We start from the raw sequence: 21392 nt of genomic DNA on the forward strand, positions 1-21392 counted from the left end.
ATCACTGCCCCTCAGTCATGGCCATTCATACGTCGTACTGAGCTTTGGCCTTTCAAATCAGCTGTGAATGTTAGAAATTACTGCCTGTTGGGGTTTCCCCTCTGCGTACGTCTTGCTATAGTCAGACATGATGAGTATTCATGCCTCAAAATGAATGTAATTTTTTTTTTTAATTTTATTATGTTATGTTAGTCACCATACAATACATCATTGGTTTCTGATGTGGTGATCCATGATCCATTGTTTTCGTATAACACCCAGTGCTCCATGCAGTATGTGCCCTCCTTAATACCCATCACCGGGCTAACCCATCCCCCCTCCACCCTCCCCTCTAAAACCCTGTTTGTTTCTTAGTCCATAGTCTCTCGTGGTTCATCTCTCCCTCCGATTTCCCCCCCTTCATTTTTCCCTTCCTTCTCCTAATGTCCTCCATGCTATTCCTTATGTTCCACAAATAAGTGAAACCATATGATAATTGACTTTCTCTGCTTAACTTATTTCACGTAGCATAATCTCCTCCAGTCCCATCCATGTTGATGTAAAAGTTGGGTATTCATCCTTTTTGATGGCTGAGTAATATTCCATTGTATATATGGACCACATCTTCTTTATCCATTCATCTGTTGAAGAGCATCTCGGCTCTTTCTACAGTTTGGCTATTGTGGACATTGCTGCTATGAACATTGGGGTGCATATGGTCCTTCTTTTCACTACATCAGTGTCTTTGGGGTAAATACCCAGCAGTGCAATTGCTGGGTCATAGGGTAGCTCTATTTTTAATTTTTTGAGGAACCTCCACATTGTTTTCCAAAGTGGCTATACCAACTTGCATTCCCACCAACAGTGTAAGAGGGTTCCCCTTTCTCCACAACTTCTCCAACATTTGTTGTTTCTTTCCCTGTCCATTCAAAATGAATGTAATTTAAAATGAAGCTGGATCTCAGCTATCCAGAATAGTTGCAAAAGGCCACAGTCTGGTAGGCCTTCCAGCTTTTACAGACCTAGTCAGGGATCATTAACAGGTTCTTTGGCCACGAGAGATGTGACAGATTCAGATGTGAAAGGTTTACAGGTCCTGCCAAGCCCTTCACTGGAACCCTCAGCATAAGGACAACCTGCACAAATAAAGAATATTGTTGCTTTGGACCCAAAATATGTACACCATGTTCTCCTCCTCTCCTTCAGTGTGGCAGCCTGATACCACTCTTGCCTCACACTTTTGAGTCAGGCCTGACTTAGATGGTAAAATGCAGGATCTGTCACAGGCACCTGGGTGGCTCAGTCGGTTGGGCATCTGCCTTCGGCTCAGGTCATGATCTCAGGGTCCTGGAATCGAGCCCCGCATCGGGCTCCCTGTTCGGCAGGAAGTCTGCTTCTCTCTCTCTCTCACTCTCCCTCTGTGTGCTCTCTCTCTCACTCTCTCAAATAAATAAATAAAATCTTTGCAAAAAAATAAATAAAAATAAAATGCACCATCTGTCTCTTTATCTTCCTGACAAGTGGAAGGCATTATTGGCGTTGATTAGGAAATGGACCAGCTCCTTGTAGAATGCTTTGGCGATGGGAACAGTGAACTCGGAGTAGGAGGGGTGCCCTGTGCAATCTTCACTTCACCTGCCAGAGCCAAAAACCAGGCAGACAAAACACTTTCTTGTGCTGGCCTTGTGTCACTCTACAGCATGTCCACCCCCACAAAGTGCCCATCCAGCTGTGATGTTCCTCTCGGGCATCTGTCTCTCCCTGCCTTGCCTCCCAGCCCCCAGGGGCTAGCCAGCCCACTCACTTCAAAGTACCGTCAATGCCTTCCCACCTTCCATTCTTCTCAGGTCCCAGGTCCACGGTCAGCAATAACTGTGGTACCGTGTGCTCGTTGTGTGGATGTGTGTAGTTCGTCTGTGGGTGGAGGAACCAAAGGAATGAGGTAAAGAGAAATACTTACTTGGCATCATCATTCCCTGTCCTGGTCCACTGTTTGCCTTTGCCTTTGTCTCAAGTTGTCTGTGGCTGCTTCTTGGGCTCAATTCAGATTTTGCAAGTAAAGAATCTGTGCCATTGCATCACCTTCCAAACTGATAGAACAGCGGAGTGCCTCCCTGTGTTGCTTCAAGTGCAGAACTCAAGGGTGGAGGTGCCCCGTGGGGAGTGGATATTCCTGTGTTGGGCTTCCAGATCCAAGCAGAGGCAGGGAGAATGGCTTCCATTCCTTTTTAAAGAGTGGAGCAGAGAGAGTGCATAGCTGAAACTTGAGTTTGTAACTGTTCTTCAGTTTGGCTTCTGCAATCAATCACCTTTGTTCTGAAGGCTGAAAACTGGAGACAATTCTACAAGCTCATATGCTTAGGCGAGGATAGATTTTAAGCACGTTGAGATTTCTGCTGCAGTAGAAGTGATATTTCTGTTCTACCTGGTAGGACATCCCCTGTTTTTTTCCTGGGATGACCCTGCTTGAGAAAAAGCGAGCAAGACTGAATTGACTTGGTCCTGCTGGGGATCAGAATGAACCTTGATTTTGTCCAAGTGGCAGTGTATCTCCTCTTTCTTCACTTCATGGATTAAATGAGTATGGTGCAGTCACGGCCACTTGTGTTCCCTCTCTTGCTGTGTCTCTCTGTCAAATAAATAAATAAAATCTTTAAAAAAAAAAAAGGAAGATTCAGTTTTTTAAGGTTTTCTTCAAGAAATACCATTTTTTAGATTTTAAGTTCTCATATTTCACCAGTATCCCTATTGAAGATAATCATTAGGTTACTATTTCTGTTGATTTACATTTTTTACTGAAAATTTTATTTACATACATAAACACTAATAATTGAACATCAAGAGAAAATCTTCGTAAGTGATTTAGATCAAATACTAAATATAAAAAATAACATAGCCATTTTTCTAGCAGTTAACTCGTATTTCAGCTAATTTGCTTAAATAAACAAATAACTTTGCTGAGATTTCCAGGGTATAAATCTGTCATTTGTAATTTCTTTTATTAACATTAGAAAGTTGATATGTTTAATATTCCTGTACTGGAATGAAAGAAGACATTGATTTGAATTAACACGAAATAAATTATAAAGTATCTTTTTAAAACAATCATACTATCTGATTTAATGATTATGAATTTTGAATTTAATAGGTCAAATATGGTTCTTAACAGATGAGTTGATAATATCACAATCCACCTTTATAATTAAGTATCAAGGGTCTGTTCTTAATCAGCAACTTCTTTAAGGCTGAGTAAACATGATCTTAATTACACTCATAGATAATGCTAAGGGATGTTGATTGTTCCAGTAAGGAAAATAAAATGATGCAGCCTGACCTTAAGAAATTATAAATATGGGAATGTTGACAAATGATAATAAGCAGCAAACCTTTAAGGGAGAGGATTGGTTCCCAAGTTAATATTGCTGAAAGGAATTGAGTTTGGTTTTGAAATGTATTATTTGAATATTGAGAAATGTTCCTTTCAAATATTCTGTGCAAACCCTCAAATAACGTCCACAATACCTAATTTAGAAGTCAGGTGAAAACTTCTCTTTGAAGCGCCTGTTATACCAGGTATATTCTGAATTAAAGAAGACGTTACGATAAACCTTAAATGGTGGTTGAGGGCGGCCTAAATGTAGGAGGACAGAATCACAGTGCCCTGAACCTTATTACAGGTGAATTTGATGAGGTGACCTGCTGGTTTTTACTCCCCCTTTTCTCACTGCTATACTGTTAATAGAGAATGCAGTGCCAGTCTGCACTGAAGGGAAAGTAGATGAAAAGGAGATAATATTCACCTCATCATCAACCAGTTTCCCGTTTATCTTATTCTTTGCTGCTTGTGAGTTACTTTCGAATCCAAGTAGGCATTTTATAACTTGGTCCTGGCAGAAACAGGAAAAAGTAGTTGCCCTTTGCCCAAATGTAGCAGTTTGTTGCTATTGAGTGGGTACCCAGGACAAAAACAGTAGGTAGTGTGCCTTTGGCAAAAGGCTTTCACTATTATTTTAATACCAACTGGAATCTGTTTTTATGATTCCAAGATATTTACCTTAATGAAGAATTTGAATGGAGTATACAAGATGAAAAATGAATCAGTAGTGAAATACATCTTGGGCATCGGCTGTTCTATTGACAAAAGGCACAAATGGGAAATTTGTCTAAATAATTAGATTTTTAATTAGTGCATCATTGTAAGATGAATGTCATTGCGCTTCATTGCATGTAATTTCGTATTAGAAATTTCATGTCAACAGAGATGCTACCTGTGGTTTGCTGACTGGAATCCTTAATTTATCATTTGGGTGTATGGCGTGTCACCTATTTGCAGTCAGGAGCGGAGAGAAGGCATTTGATTATAACTTCACTGGTGGTGAGGAATATTGATGGTGTTATGCTATATGAATACATTATATTTTCTAGTATTCAGGAGGCAGCCACCCCTCAAATATTAGTGAGTGCATATTAACTTGCAAAAATTTAAGCCACAACATGAGCAGATAGGTTGCTGAACCTCTAGTATGTGTTTATGTTGAATATACCTGGACATTACTGGCATTATATTTGCTTTTTAAAACTCTGATTTTGTTTTTCCTTTTGGCAGTTGCCGAACAAGCAACCGGAAAAGCTTGATAGGCAATGGACAGTCACCAGCATTGCCTCGACCACACTCACCTCTCTCTGCTCATGCAGGTAATGACTTACCCTTTCTTGAGTTGTGTTTTACTTCTTTTTGCTGGTTCTTAAAATAATCCAAGCATTTTGAAATTCAGGCATGTCTTTCTAGCTTATCTTGGTTTTCCTTTGTTTTATCAGTACATTGTTCTTTCTGATAAGTTAGCCCAACCCTCATCCTCTCTTTCAGAGTGTTTGGACACTGAAATTGAGAATTTCTTTTTATATGGAATCCTGTTTCAGTTATTTATTTCTCCATTTCTAAATCTGTGAATGATGCAAGACTTGTTTCCATGTTGGATTATTTTTGGGGAATGCAGATGTGTTAGTTCACATGAAGAGGGTCAGTGTTAAGAACTCTAGGGGAGGAAAAATATATTTTTCCTTATGCTTCTAAGTTCTCCAGTGGGAACCTCCTAACCAAAGACAGATTAACAAAAGAAGAGCAAACACATTTATTTAATAGAAGATTTCTGTGACACAGGAGCCTTCGTAAGGAAATGAAGACGCCAAGACATGGTTAACCTGAGTATATTAATGCTAGGTTTGATGAAGAGTGAAAAGTTGTGCAAGGACAGGACAGAGATGAGCTAACTCTAGTAAACTGGGGCAAATTGAGCAAGGGCTGTACGTTCACAGTCCTCTGTGTTCCTTGTTTTCAGAAATCAGGCCGCTCCTTTCCCCAGGTAACAGGGAGGACCCCTCTTACACAAGGACTTGATGATGTGCTTTAGGTGCAGATCTGAAGAACCTTCCTGCACATGCCATTTCTCCTATTTCTTCAGTTTAAAATACTGTTGGTCGGGATGCCGTATTTTGAGGCCATGTGTCTTAACCTCTATCAGAACGATTCAGCATTTATTCTCCCTAAACTTGAACTTACCCGTTACTTACATTCCCTATTACAAATAATGCTGCTATGATGAGCGGTCTAGAATGTGTCTTCTCTAGTATGTGTGCAAGAGTTTATCTCAAGTTTTGCCTGGCAGTGGCAGATATAACTTATTTATTACATCTATAATCGTTATAGGGACAATGAAGATGAAGATATGAGACCTTGGCCTCAAGTACTAATTATAAGGAAGGTATAGCCATATTAGAAAAACTGTGTTGTGAAGATTGCTTTGAATATTGGGGTTTTGTTTTGTTTCTGTTTCCCCCCCTTTTTTTTTTAAGTTATATCCATGATGGTACAAGGAAGAGAAGGGTTAATTCCAACCAGGAAAGTATGGGAGAGTTGAAGGAGCCACTTAGTCAGGATGCTGAAAGCCAGGCAAGACTTGGGCTGGTAGAAATGGGGGGAAAGGGGGAATTACCAGTGTGGCTGGAGTGGGGCATGTGTGTTGGGTTGTAAGACAATATGAAGGTGGAAAGAGAGATGAAAGAGAGTATAAGGAATTTTGATTTTGATTACCTTTCAAGGATTTTGAGGAGGATCTGTGTTTTGAGAAGCTGTCTTGAGGATTGTGGAGGATGACGGGTGGGAAGGATGAACGAGTAAGCCCTAAGTCATTGTACTCTGGTAGAAACTCTAACCCTGATGGGCTTTCAGATGATACTCATTTCCTACTTAAAAGCAGGGCTGTGACGCTTTCCTCAAGGGTTGCTTTCAAGTTGAGATTGGGAGTTACCTGTAACATGTTTGGGGAGAAGAAAGGAGAGAGAGAGAGATAGTTGTCCCTTTGGAATGAAATTTTATTTTCCCTTTAGTGATTAAATAAAAGACGGCAAAGCAAAAAAGGTAAACCAAGAACTGATAAAATTCCAATACTAAAGCAAGACCACTGAAGTTCAGAAATGCCATTCCCAGGTAGAACTTAAGAGAAACTCTTGCATATATACACAAGAAGGCATGTTCTAGACTGTTCATAGCTGCACTGTTTGTAATAGCTGAACATCTGAAGCCACCTAAGAAGCTTTCGATGGGAAAACGGGTGAACGAGTTGTGGCATAGTCATCACAGAGCACTGGGCACCCAGAAAGTATTAGAGCCGCACGTGTCTGCACGGATGCAACTCTGAGAGTGTTGGACGGCAGAAGCCAAGTTGCAAAAGAAGATGGCTGACACCATTCATGTAAGGTTAGCGTGAGGCTATAAAGAGAATTTTGTTTAGGGATACACACATATACTCATAAATGTGTATATACATTTCTTTTAAGAGTCTAAAGGAAAACATGATCATTTTAAAGACCAATTTCATGGTAGTAGTTACCTCTGAAAAGGTGTGAGGGGGATGTCATTCGGGGGTGGGGTGAGCAGTTGGTAATAATGGATTTCCCCAGTTGCTTGATGAGCACCCAGCTATTTCTATTATTACCATTTATACCATGGGGATCTGCATTACATTATCATCAGAACAGTAAAAGGTGACTTGAGGGGCAAGCAAGGCCAAATACCTACTTGGGGGTTGAAATTCTCTTTTTTTTTTTTTTTTTTTAAGAGTTACAGTCTTTTATTTTTTTAGAGGGAGAGAGAGCACGTGCACGTGTGGGCACGTGCACGTGTGGGGCGGGGGGAGGGGCAGAAGGAGAGAGAGAATCTCAGTCGGACTACACGCCCAGAATGGGGCCCGACGTGGGGCGCGATACCACCCTGAGATCATGACTTGAGCTGAAATCAAGAGTTCGACGCTTAACTGACTGAGCCACCCAGACGCCCCTGGAATTTTATCTTTATATTCACCCTGCACAGTGCCCAGCAGTATATACAAGTGCTAAGTGTATCATGAATTTTGTTTCTTACGTGTAATTCAGTAGTGATTAAAAACTTCAATCCTGGGGGGCCTGGGTGGCTCAGTCGTTAAGCGTCTGCCTTCAGCTCCGGTCATGATCCCAGGGTCCTGGGATCGAGTCCCACATCCGGCTCCCTGCTCTGCGGGAAGCCTGCTTCTCCCTCTCCCACTCCCCCTGCTTGTGTTCCTGCTCTCGCTGTCTCTCTCTGTGTCAAATAAATAAATAAAATATTTTAAAAATAAAAATTAAAACTTCAATCCTACTCCTTTCTGTAGTGTTCTGTAGTAATTGAGCCCTAGTTTATGTGCCTGTTGATGAGTCTTATTGCTGTGATTTTCTTCAGTGCTAATATCGAGAGTAGAGAAAATGTGGTGAAGACTTTAATGATCCTTTTAATTATTTTTCTTTCTCTCCATGTAGACTTAGCTTGAATTCTTTTCTCTTCAAACGTAATTTTAGCATTTAATCAGAGGAGTGGGCGGAGAGAAGCCCGTCTGTCAGGTTCTGACAGCATTTTCCCTTCAGTTGAAGAGCCCACAGGTTTTTATTCGCTCAGAACCTGTAGAACTCTGTCAGACTTTCTTTGTGAGAAATGGTATTTATCGCAATCTGGTAGTTTCCTATTTACATAGAAGAAGAGAAGGAAAACGTAAATTAAATAAAGACCAGTCCTCCTGTCTTGAGGATGGTGAGTGCCTGCGCACTCACCTTGCCTCATCACCTCTTCCTTCCCGTTGCTGTCTTCTGTGTCATGTGTTTCAAGCACAGAACGTCAGCGAGAATTCCTACGTGGCTTTACAAAACACAAGAGAAGGAAAAACTACCATTTTTCAGTGCTTTCTGACCCGAAGGTGAAGTTAGACTTTCTTCTTTTTTTTTTTTTTTTTTAGGTCAGGATTATGTGAATCAGGCCACTCCTCACTGACACATGAATTAATCCCCTGTCAAAAGAATTAGTAGGGATGCGAACATGAGTTGATTTGTGTGGATGTGTCAGTCGTGCTCTAAGGAAAAAGAGAGCCTGGCATAGTGTTCTGGAGCTTATCTCTACAAATAAAATCGTGTTTGCTGAGAGCCAGGGATTCCTAAAAGAGCAGTGAATAGGAGTCCTATTAAAAAAAGAAAGGTAGAAAATCACAGGCCCCTAGTTCCAGGAAGATTCTAAGCATGAAATTTAATCCAGAAGCCCCAAAGGAAAAGACTAGTATATCTCCCGTAACATGAAAATTTCTCTGTAGTAAATAAAATCAAAAGAAAACAAAGTGGGGGAAATGTTTTTATGCCCATACTTGATAAATACCTGATTGCATTAATACATACACAAAGAGCTTGTATAAATTGGAGAAAAATGGGAAAATATGTAAGTGGCCCTTCATAGAAAAAAAATTGAAATGTCCCCCCCAAAATAAGAAATGATTCATTGGAAACATGAGAGAAACGTAAGCCATAATAGAGTATCATTCACCTAGCATACTGTCAAAAATTTTATAAAATTGACAGAACCCAATGACAGCAAGATTGTAGAGAAGGAGGCCCTGCCATATGATAACAGTGTCGATGTGATTGGTGCAACCATTTTGGTTAGCAGTTTGCACTGTTGGTTAAAACTGCAATTGCATTTACCCTTCAGCCCAGCCAGTTCATCTCTAGGAAATTATCTGGTGAGATTCTCACGAAATAACAGAAAATAACAAGTCCAGCTACTTGTAAATAGCAAATGGAAAGTGAAGTTGTTACCACTTCATCACCTAACATCATTTAACTGTCCTTCAGGAGGGGACCGGTTTCGTAGAAAATGACTCAGACGTACAATCCAGCACTGCATGGTTGTTACAAAGAGTGAGATAGACTTTCATGTTCTGATATTAGATCGATGCCCAAGATAGATAGTTAAGTGAAAAATACATTGTGTAATTTTGTATATATATATGTGTGTGTGTGTTTTAGACTACATATATGCATATAGGCACACTTGTATATCATGCATAGTCATAGGAAATTTTTGGAAGGAGAAAGGAGAAACTTAGCATTATTAATCTTTGGGGAATAGGAAGGTAGGGAAATTAGCATATAGTGGTTTTATAATAAAATAAGGCTCTAAAACTAAACCCAATAAAGAAAACAAAACAATACCCACCTTAGTTTTCTCTTGTTGTGTAATAAATTACCAAAGATTTAGTAGCTTAAAACAGTATCCATGTATTAATTTTATGCTTCTGTGGGGCATAAGTTCAGGTACGCTTGACTTGCTTGAACTCAGGGGGTTGTCAAGGTATTGTAAGGCCAAAATCAAAGAAAGGTGGAAAATCGTAAGTTCCTAGTTCCCAAGGAACCCTCACCTAATGTTTCTGCTTAGAATATCGTAAGTCCAAAATCAGAGTGTCCGTTGGGCTGGGCTCTTATCTGGAGACAAGGAAAGAATCTCCTTCCAAGCTCATGCAGGTTGTGAACAGATTCAGATCCCTGTGGGTGTAGGAATGCGATCCCTGTCTCATCTTGACCATCGGCCGGGGGCTGCTTTCATCCTCTGGAGGCTGCGGTCCTCTACCTGCAAGCCTCCAGTGGTGTACCCAGTCATTCTCATGCTTCAGATCGTTAGCTTCGCCTGCCGTCAGCCAGAGCACATTTTTTCTTTGAAAAGGCTTATCTGATTGGGTAGTGACTCCGGGCTTTTTAAGTTCTAAGAGCACATGTTTCCCCCTTCCAAAATACCTAACCATTTGTGTCTTCAGAAGTTGTTTTTACTGGGAATTTGCAGGTGACTGCTGAGATTCATTTAGATGAAAAGGAGTCTCACGTTCCTATTGGACAGTGCTAGGAATTATTCCAGACAGGAAATATCCCTAACGTTAGGTTAGTATGTTGTTGGAAAAAGTTTCATAAATTATTGTCTGAAGGGTGAGTCACCACCTTATTTGCTGCTGCCCTGTTCACCGAGCCCTTCTTCAAAGCTACAACTGAACTAAAGGGGGCCCAGAGAGGCAGAAATAATCTGAGAACTGGAGAGCTTCTGTTCCGTGTAGAAACCTACAACACACAGAACAGCACTGGGATAGGCGCAGGGGGGCTGGGCAGCACAACGGAACATCTCACATCCTGCTCGGGTGACGGAGTCCCTGTGGACATTGTGGTGCACGTTTCATCATCTTCCTTCTTCCCCGCCTCCCGGGGGCCAGGAAGTGTGGGCGTAACAGCCCGGTGCACAGATTAAGGGAGAAAATACCATGGGTACTTTTTCAGTAAGGTTTTTCTTATTTCAGAAAATGGTGAGGACCTTCCTCTTTGGGACTTGTTTTGGAGTCTCTTTTTGAGCCCCACGTGAGAAGTGGTGTCATCACTTTACAATGTGCATTTGCGCTGTATCCATGTTCTCATTCATCGGACGGGACACTGAATTGGATGGGGGCACACGCAGTGGTTTCTGCAGACAGGCATTGCTGATGCAAAGAATTGGAAGTTAATAGGCTGGCAATGAGATAGAGACAGGGAAAAAGGTAAACACTGGGGAGGAGAGTTCAAGAAGATAGTCTGGGGTAGAACAGGGGAGCAAGCATTCCAGGGTGCCAGAGATGCCTCTGAGAGCATCCCTGATGTTGGTAGGGAACTTCGTCTCTATACACTGTGTGGAGAATGGGAACTCTAAGCTTGGAAGATGTGTAGCTGGGCAATAAGGGATTTAGTAAAACCTGAAATTTGAGCCCTGGGTGCCAACCAAGTCCTTAATTGGCTTACCAACATCCACATGACTCTGTGCCATTTTAAAGAAGTGGTAAAATCTCCTAAGAAATTTGACAGGCCACGTGTCCATGACTCTGATCTTTCAGGCTGGTATGGTTAAAAAATAAAATGTGATATTCTGATTATAACCGTGAAAACTCATAGTTTGAAGAAAATAGGAGAAATGATATGGAAAGTAGGAATCTCCTGTAAAGTTACACAACCCCCTGCTAACATTTTATTGTATTTCTTGTCTTTTTTTCCTATATATGTGTGCACTTGTATGTCCGTACATGTATACGTGTGATGGCAATGCGTCTGTTGAAGTTTCTGTTTTAGTGCACCCTTGCCCAGTGCTCATGGTATGAAGTTTTAGGTTCCATCAGTATAAGCCAAAAAGAATATCATAGCATTTTTTCAATTTTATTGAGATATAATTGACATAGAACACTGTATTATTTTCAGTTGTACAACATAATGATTTGATATTTATATACACTAGGAAATAAGTTTAGTAAACATCCATCACCTCATGTAGGTGACGCGCTTTTTTTAAGATTTTATTTATTTATTTGAGGGAGAGAAAGCACGAGCAGAGTGAGGGGCAGAGGGAGAAGCAGACTCGCCGCTGAGCACAGAGCCCAATGTGGGGCTTGATCCCAGGACCTTGGGCTCATGACCTGAGCCGAAGGCAGATGCTTAACCGACTGAACCTCCCCAGGTGCCCCTAGGTGATACATTTTTTTCTTATGATGAGAACTTTTAGGATTTACTCTTTTAGTAACTTTAGATATACAATACAGTATTGTACAGCAAGGTGACTTTAGTTAACATTGTATTCTGGAACTTATCTTACAGTTGGCAGATGGACCTTTTGTATTTTTCTGATTTACTTCACTTAGCATAATCTCCTCATGATCCATCCATGTTGTTGCACACCCAGAATTTCCTTCTTTTTTTATGGCTGATTAGTACTCCTTTATTTATATATACACCACATTTTCTTTATATATTTGTCTCTTGATGAACACTTAGGTTGTTTTGGTGTCTTAGCTATTATAAATAATGCTGCAGTGAACATGGGCTGCACATATCTTCTTGGTGACTTTGTTTCCTGCAGATAGACACCCAGAAGTGGAATTGATAGATCATAAACTATTTCTAGTTTTAATTTTTGGAGGACCTTGCATCCTGTTCTCCATAATGGCTGCACCAGTTTGCATTCCCACCCACAGTGCACATGGGTTCCCTTTTCTCCACATCCTCACCCATACTGACTCTCTCTTTTTGATAATGGCCATTCTAACATGTGTGAGGTGAATATCTTCGTATTTTTAATGAGTGTGTTCTATTAATTTTTTTGTCATATCACTGATAGTCACTCCTGATTTGCTATTTGACTTTTTTTTTTATTAGTGCTTTGGTAACGTAAAGGTTTTTTTTCTTATTTTTAATTTTTCTGTGGTCCAGTCTGTCTTTTTCCTTCTGATTTCTTCCACTTTTGTTGTCCTTGTGCCTAGTTGCTGTAAAGTGTCATTTTTTTATTTAAAAGATTTTATTTATTTGAGAGAGAGAATGAGAGAGTGAGAGAGAGAGCATGAGAGGGGGGGAGGGTCAGAGGGAGAAGCAGACTCCCCGCTGAGCAGGGAGACCGATGCGGGGCTCTATCCTGGGACTCCATCCCGAGACTCCAGGATCAAGACCTGGGCCAAAGGCAGTTGCTTAGCCAACTGAGCCACCCAGGTGCCTCGCATTTTTTTTAAAACAAGGTTGATCTTGCTCTAAAAATTGTCTGCTCTGACCTCACTGTTTCTCCTGCTTGACAAATTTAGTATCAGTCACATGTTTCTTTACCTTCTCATACTCTTTGTCTGTTGTATAGGGTGATGGTTTTCCCAAGCAGTGAGTGAGTGTTTGAGCAACAGGAGCTTTTCTGAATTCACTTAGGTATTTCTTCTCTGATATTTGTGGTACCAGGTTTGTATATTGCACACAGACAGAGGGAAAGCTGTTACTTGTGAATTTTAGCTTACTGGTGGGAACGACTTAGACATTAGTGATCTTTAGGTATCGGTGAAAATTTTCTTCTTAGATAAGGTGAGACTAGGGACATAGCCCTGAGTGTGATAGTACGTCTGTTCCATTTATTTTGTTACTGTCATTCAAAAGCCTTCAGCAGGTTTCCCATACTTGAAATGATATTTGCTGAATTGTTTAGGTTGGCTTTGTCGGTCTTTAGTAAATTTTCATTCAGCAAGGCATCCGCCTCCTTTGGCCGTATAGACATGATGGTACAAAACAAATGGTTCCCTTGCTTTTTTGTATTTGGGGAATAGGACAGAGCAAGATTATGTGCCCAGAAAGTCATAACAAATTGATTGTGAGCTCTAATGAAAATTGTTTCATGATGCCCCATATAACCACTCTTTCTTTAAAATGGTAGAAACTTTGTTTTTTGGTTTTTTTTTACTCAAGAGGAATCTCTGATAGGTCACTCATTGTCTTTTTTCCTAATTATAAGCAGATCTTAATCATACCAACTTAAACTTGTAAAACCTTGTGTTCAGTCCGGAGCGTCTGGTGTCCTCAGAATTTCATTTTATGGAGCTTAAAATCAGGAAATCTTATGGATAAACTTAGTCAAGAGAAACATCACCTTGGAATCGTCTGGTTTGATTAAAATCTTCAAAGGGCCCAAGACCAGATTTCCTAATCTAGTGTGTTTGTCCAAGCTATATAATTTCACAATGCATCTATTCTGTGACTTCAAGTATTTCACAAATCAGTTTCTCTGAATTATAGAGAGTACTACCTTTCTTATTCCATGCTGCATTCAGAGTTTTATAATTCTTAGCCTTTGTGTAATTGTCAATTGTTGACTTGAGTAATGACACATACTGCCCTTCCTGCTTAAGGAAAAGTATGATAAAATCAGGTGGGCTGACGTCAGTCACTGTATTTTCCTAGTTTTGTCTATTGCTTGGTGTTGAATCACTAATTGGGGGTATATACCAGCATCATTAATATTTCTTGATTCCTTCATGCAGATCATCTGCCCTGTGACTTGAGTTTGTCATTTCGGTCCTTGGAGAAGACTGTAATATGTATATGTCATCTTTTCCTAGTATTTAACAATTGACATCTTCCTTGTATCCCTAAACTCTAAATGTAGAATTTACTCTAAATGGCCTTTGATTTAGCTTTTTATTTTCTCCTTCAATTATAAATTGAAGCTTTGGGGAAGCTGCCTTTTAAATTTATTTTAAACCTCCCCTGTTGTTAACAAAAGTGGTATTAGTTTTTTGTGGGGTTTTGTTTTTTGTTTTTTGTTTTTTGTTTTTTTAATAGAACACGGCAGCCACTCAGGAAGGTTTGACTCCTTCATCCATTGAGGATGGCTCTTCATTTTTTTAATCGAAATTTTATAGCTGTTTTGTGTTTATGCATTAAGTGGATTTTCTTTGGCTTGGTTTAGTTGCTAAAGTACTAGTTGGATCTTAATTACCTGTTTTTCAAGTTAGAATTGACAGTATTTAGTGGTATGTTCGCTGTGGGGTGAGAGAGAATTGATCAAAGATGGTGTGCAGGTGTTTTACTGAGGGTATAGATGAACAGAAGGGGCATTTCCCAAGATGGAGGGGGCAGAAAGAACAGATCTGAGGTAATGCCAAAGAGTTCAGTTTGCTGCATACTGGGGTTAAGATGCCTATGATACATTTAAGTGACCTGAAGAAACAATTTTTTTATGGGTCTGAAACTCAGAGGTTGAGTCTGTACCTGTGATAGCAGTTTGGAAGCCATTCATTCAATAGTGGTATTTAAAACCTTGGGAGAGACTGAAATCAGTGAGGGCGAGAGTTCTGGAGTGAAAAGAAGACCCAACCCAACGAGGTGGGGGTGCTGAGTCTACAATGCCAACATTTAAAGGTTCTGAGAGGACAAGTCACCTTGGAAACTGAGAGGCAGCAACCGGAGAGGCAGGAGGGAAAGAGGAGAATGTACTATCTCAGAATTTAAGAGAAGACAGAGCGCCCAGAAAGAGGGAGTGGTTAAGTTTTAATAGCAAGTCCTCAGTCTCTACCAGGCACTTAAACAAATATTTGTTCAAAGAATAAATAACTTCATAAAGAAATGCACAGAGCTTCATTTAATCTGATGACCAAAAATTCAGCATACTCTCCAGATCGAAGATTTGTTTCCCCCACAAAGAGAAAGTCCTCTGAAATATCTACTTACGTAGAAAGCCCCACAGATTTGAGTGCATTATCTTAGTAACTTTATTTTGAAAGTAGTTTCGGAAAATCTTTCATTTACCTTGTCCATGATATAATCTGTTTCAGCCATTGCTAATAGCTGAGAGGGTGCCCTACCACCTCCCAAATCCACAGATCAGTCAAACAAGGCAGTGTTTCACTGAAATGAAGGAAATCTGAACCATAGAATCTAGACATTGTAAATTCTTGAAGTTATTTTTGCTGTGAGAAAAGAGAGTTTTGCAAATTTTAGAAGAGCGAATTCTTGAGAAACAAAAGTCTCAAAACAGCCTATTTTCTTAGAAGTTATTGAGGTAGAAAAAAATCTTTTTAATTTCATATTTTATAAATACTACAATTAGAAATTAAAGTAATTGAGTTATCAACAGTGTTTACCTTTGTATTAGACGTTTTAGATTTAAATCTCACACTGTGATAATTACATATTTCACTACTTGAAAATAGATAAATGACATGTGTTATTAGGTCTTCTAAATGTCTGGAAGTTTATGTATTCACATTGGCTAAAAAGATTCTTTTTTATCTACGTATTGAAAAAGAAGAGATTGCCTTATGTTTAGGGTTGCTTTTGTGTTCATTGGGGTGGTAAATAAATGATCACCTAGAACATATAAAGGGTAAAAGGTGCATTTAAAATCCTTGCTTGAATCCCTGCTCTCCTCATCCTCAAGGTTTTCAGAACTTGATGGTCTCAGACTGGGCAGCTTTGGTGATTGTCACAGTGACTTGGGTTTTTCTTGTACTATGGTGCTTCGGGCACAGTTTACACCAGTGTACCCCCAAATGATCTCTGAGCTTCAGTTAGAAATCCCTAGTTTTGTGTATGTACAGACTGTCTTCTTCAGCCCATTAGCTGCCGAGAGTGTCTGGATTGCATCACAGAAAAATACCCTGTTCTGTAGAGACAAAAGGACCTGAGACCGGGGTCCCATTAGTATGGGATCAGCCAGCTGTCTGCATTCAGTGCCAGCGCCCTTGGTGGAAGGCAAGATGATCAACATAAGCTTAGTGGCTTGTACCTATCGGGCAACCTTAAATAAGGGAGGTTTATAAATCTGTATTTTAAATTCAAGTACCTCTGCTAAAGAGCATTTTCTTAAACCTGCTTAGTAATGCCATCTCTGTCTTTGAACTGACTGACTCTGGCATAATTACAATTTCAGCTTTAATGATGCTTTAATGCACCTTTTTTGTATTTGTTACAGCAGTGTGTGAGTACTTCTCCAGAAAGCCAGGCAAATTGCAGGCTTTTCAAGTTCTAAGCCTTTATGGTAGGGTAACAGTGGGTAATTATAGAGCTTGTCATGAAATGTTAAGGTATATGTATACTGTGGCAACCATCACAAGTTTAGAGAGTTCAGCTGTGGGGAAGGCGAGCCCATCAACACTCTTGCATTGGAGTTGGTAGCAGATTTGGCATCCCCACACTTGGGAAGAGAGAGGTGGAAAAAATGTAGAAGAGCATACATACAAGCAAAGTCATACAGTTTTAGGGAGAAGAGATGATCTTTGCTTTAAAAAAAAGAAATATTTTACATTTTTTAAGAATGTCTTTAAAACCCCTTTTTTTCCTATTTACAAAAGCTGTGCATGTTTGTTGTAGAAAATTTGGAAAATACAAGAAAGTATAAAGAAGAATACAAAAATCATCTGTATTCTTATCCACCACTCAGAATTAACTACTTAACATTTGGGTATTTGTCTAAATATGTTTAGTTTATATGTGCACATCTATTATAATATTTATGACACTTGGGTATACATAAATTTGTGCATAAAATATAAATTTTTATATATACACATAATTTGTCTATACTGTATGTGACCTATGGGATCATAGATACAATTTTGTATCTAGATCATTTTTCTTTCTTTGAGATTTTTACGTATCATTAAATGTCTTTTTTTTTTTTTTTTCAAATACTTGTTTCAAAAAGTCCGGAATACTCCATTCCGTGAATATGCCATAGTTGCCTTCCCCTAATGAATATTTTGGCTGTTTTCCCGTTTTTTTGTTCTTATAAGTAATGTCATGGTGAATAACATTACACATCAATCTTTGTGATCAGCTCTGATTAATTTCTCAGCCTAATCTGGGAGGGTACTCTTTAAAGTGCTGGCCTTCTATTGTCTTGTATTTGTGTTGCCCGGCCATTCGTTATTGTCTGCTGTAGCTTTTTGAGGCCCTAGAGTCAGAGATTGTGTCCACGGGAAATGCTCTTTAATGCTTGCTGCAAATGGCATTTATTAAGCATCGGGAATGTGTTGTGTAGGCACCAAAATAACTTTACACGTATCTAAGTAGATCTCGAATGTGTTCTCTCTAGGTAAAACAATAGCTAGTTCTGCTGAACTTCCAGGAACTCTGTCCCCAGTGACATCATGGTGACCTGGTAAAGTTAGTGAAGTCAATGAAGGAGGAACCGTAGCACAAAGCTGCCGAGCTAGTCACACTTCACGCTGTGTCCCCGCTTTCCCAGACACTCTTGAAGACTTAGACTCTAGTGTAGAAACCTCCAGCTGCTATGTCACCCTGATCCTGCCACCGAACCCTTTTAATTTTGAGATCTTTAACAAAACCGATGAAGGATTAAATGGTGTGTGTAATAAACACTGGACCTTGGGGTTAAGATCAGGATTTTAGCTCATCTGTACCATGGATCAGCGCTGCTCCCTTGGGCAAATCACTCTCCCTATCTCAACTTCCTTATATATAAAAATGTAAATAATAGAGCCTGCCCTTGCCACCTCATATGATTGCTTAAATGTGACTATATTTGCGGTATTATAAAGTGCCACAGTAGTGCAAGGTTTTCAGAAACTATTAAGGTATTTTTATGACCAATCTGAATTCATAAGGTTGTTAAAATGATAGGATACCATGGTGTGTAAATACAGAGCAAATTCGAACACAGGCTTGTTGCAGTCTTCAGGTGGGCTGCTGACAGTGGAATGTGGCATCCTTGTAATGGTCCCCATTGCAATACATGTGTCATAGTCTGTGATGTTTCCCTTTCGGCATTCCAGCCTTTGAGGTCCCTCAACTGTGTACTTAGTCTGGTTTAGAGCTGATTTGGGAAATGAACGGCACTTCTTTTAAAAGCGAATTCCAGGGGCACCTGGGTGGTGTAGTCAGTTAGGTGGCTGACTCTTGGTTTCAACTCAGGTCGTGATCTCAGGGTCCTGAGCTTGAGCTCCAGGTCAGCTTAGCGCGGAGTCGGCTTGGGATTCTCTCTCTCTCTCCCTCCCCCACCCCACGCTCACACACACACTCCCTTTCTCTCTCTCTCTCTCTCATCCATTAATCTTTAAAAATTTAACAATAAAAAATAAAAGGTCAATTCCAGTGGACCAGAACCACAGCAGTTCCAGAGGGCCTGCCTCAGGGACAGGGAGTGGGAAAGGTTATTTAGTTATTTAGGAGTGGGGTTCACAGCCCCCTACCTCACCTTTGCTTCAACCGGAAAAGATTAACCTTTGTCACATTTTGGGCTGGAGAGTCATCTTTTGCCTGAGCAGAAGAGTTAGTGTGTATACATGTATGTACACACAAATGCATGTTTAAAAACCGTTCTAGGAAACTGAGACCCAGTGCAGCCAAGTGTTCGAGATCACATGGCTTGTTGGTATCAGAGCTAGGTCTGGCACCTGGTTTCCCAGTTACTGCCTCTGGCACCCTTCCCAGCAGGACCCTTAGACCCTGAAGATGTCTTTTGGAGGGATCGGGGAAGACCGGGAACACCCCAGAGTTAGCTTGGATTCATTTTTCTCTCCTTGCCCTGACGCAGGGTGTCGCTCGGTGGTTTTCTTCATTTATGTTTCTTCTGTACTACTCTCTGAAAGAGCTTGGGTCTCCCACCTGAAGTGGGGTGGGGGAGCTCACTTTTCATAGGTAAACACATAGATTTATAGGCATCTTGTTAATATAGTTACCGTGTATGGTGTGTTTTGAGGATAGAGAACAATTTCAGATTATATTAGGAATGAATTAAGTTGCTTTCATACATTAAAAGAGTAACTGTTGGTCAGGAGATGAGCTTGTCAGCAATATACTAACAAGACCCTGCATGACTAAACCCAGTGAAGAAGGGTCAGCAGGAAATCACACCTACCTAGTAAACAAGTGGGCTGAGAGAGGGAAAGTTTCGTTTTTATAAAAACTATGCATCCCCTAATTATATACTGCTGCTGACTCTCCTGTCAACATCCGCCTTTTTGGTGCAGAATCTCCAATACAGGTACACCTGAAAATTTTCCCCCAAAGCATAAATATCCCAGACTGGTCCATCTATTATGGTCTCGGTTGTCAGTGAATGAAAAAGCGGCATTTAATTACATGCACCTTTTTTCAGTAGATATAAAGAAGTTATATTTCAGATTAATTTTCTTTTAGTTCTGTGGTGGTTTGCTATTAATCATGGATGACTTTGAACAGTTCTCTTATCTTCTCTTGGCTTTAATTTCCTTTTCTGTTAAAGGTGGAGATTGGATTATATATATTTAGTCTAATATTCTTTTTAAATATTTATTCTGAAGCTCTAACTCCATATTTCCAGTTCTTCTGTTTTAAAGGAGTTTTTTCCCCTACACTGTGTTACCAAGATTAATTCATACTGGCCTTATGTTTTTCACTGGGTGCATGCTTCTAGTATTCGAGAGGCTGATAAAAAATGGTTTCTCAGCATCTAAAATAATAAGGAAAAGATTTAGGGTAAGAGAGTAGATTGGACTCTACAGACCTAAGATGGAGGGGGACATGCCTGAGTGACCCACAAGCATGTCCTGGACATGGTCATGGATATCATCTGAGGATGGATATTATATCTGGAAAGACTTTGGGTGGGAAAACTGGTTGTCCTATGGCCTGGGCCTCCCAGGCACAGTGTGAAAGCCATCCCTGTGTTTACTGGAGTAGCAGTATGTCTCAGTTTGTGGTATGTCTATAAACTGGAGCAATCAGGCTTAAAAGCCTTGTTTTGCACATGTGGACATGTTCTCGAACTCTATGGTAGTTACCAGAGTGACCCCCTGATCATTAAAGGACTGAATTTAGTTTTGAAGGTTTGAGAGTCAGGGACCAGTCATGTGCGCGTGTGCGCGCATGTGCGTATGTGTCTGTGTGTGCCTGTGTGTGTGTGTGTGTGTGAAAGAGCGAGCGAGCAAGAGAGAGAGATCCTCAGGCAGAGAACAAGCCCCACTTCAATGTTGGCAGATGCAAAATATTTTATTTTGGCCAAATGTAGGAAACGAAGCAAGTTCCTCGATTGGTAAAAGCCCTCTTCCTTGTAGGATCAGTAATTTGGCGTGGAAATGGACACATTCTAGCATCCTTGAAATTGAAAGAAAAAAAAATTGTGAGCGGGTTCACATTTGGTGCTTTTGTGTCATTATTTCAGTAGGAAATGTGGGTTTGAAGCTTATCACAAGTCATTTCATTTGACAGTTTTGATTTTCAAAAGAGAAAGGCCAAATGTAAATTCTTCTCCCTTCTCTGGAGACCCAGGCAGACTTTTAGCATCAAGAGGTGTACATACTTCCCCTGCAACAAATATCCCATAAGCAGTAGCAGTCTGCTTTGTCAGGAGCTCTGTGAAGCTGTCGTATTTCACTTCTCCCGTACTTATTGTTGACACAAATGACGGATGTTCATTTCTTGTGGTGATGTGAGGCCTTAACTGTTTCTGTCATGATTATGTGCCTGTCTTACCTGACTCCTGCTTAACATTTCATTTCCAGAAATTGTCTTTACTAGCAAGGTAGAAAGTACAAGGCCTAAATTTTAGTTGCTGACATGAGCATACCTTACGGTGAGTGGCTGACTTAAAAGTTGTGTGTTTGTTAGCTAATCATGATTTTCACTGAAATACCTGTAACGTCCCACCATCTCCAGTTTGTAGAACTGCAGTAACACAGGAGTAAGTGTATGCCAATGACTGGCCACGTATTTAGACAGAATTAACCTTACGTATAACATAGAATCTTGTGATTCAAACACATTCAACACATGGCTAG

The 21392-nt window shown here is 40.2% G+C and overlaps 1 protein-coding gene across 5 annotated transcripts in view; it reads left to right on the plus strand.

Moving 5' to 3' along the window:
• Window positions 1-21392, plus strand: part of MAST4 (microtubule associated serine/threonine kinase family member 4) — a 525778-nt gene that overhangs the window by 406517 nt on the left and 97869 nt on the right. For all 5 annotated transcript variants that reach the window (XM_035014558.1, XM_035014559.1, XM_035014560.1 and 2 more), the window contains one exon: window positions 4586-4674. In XM_035014558.1, the coding sequence (XP_034870449.1) occupies window positions 4586-4674 (89 nt within the window). The remainder of the gene's footprint in view (window positions 1-4585; window positions 4675-21392) is intronic.

This window comes from Mirounga leonina, unplaced genomic scaffold, assembly GCF_011800145.1.
Source record: "Mirounga leonina isolate KUSES-001 unplaced genomic scaffold, KU_Mleo_1.0 Mir_168, whole genome shotgun sequence".
NCBI classification, from domain to species: Eukaryota; Metazoa; Chordata; class Mammalia; order Carnivora; family Phocidae; genus Mirounga; species Mirounga leonina.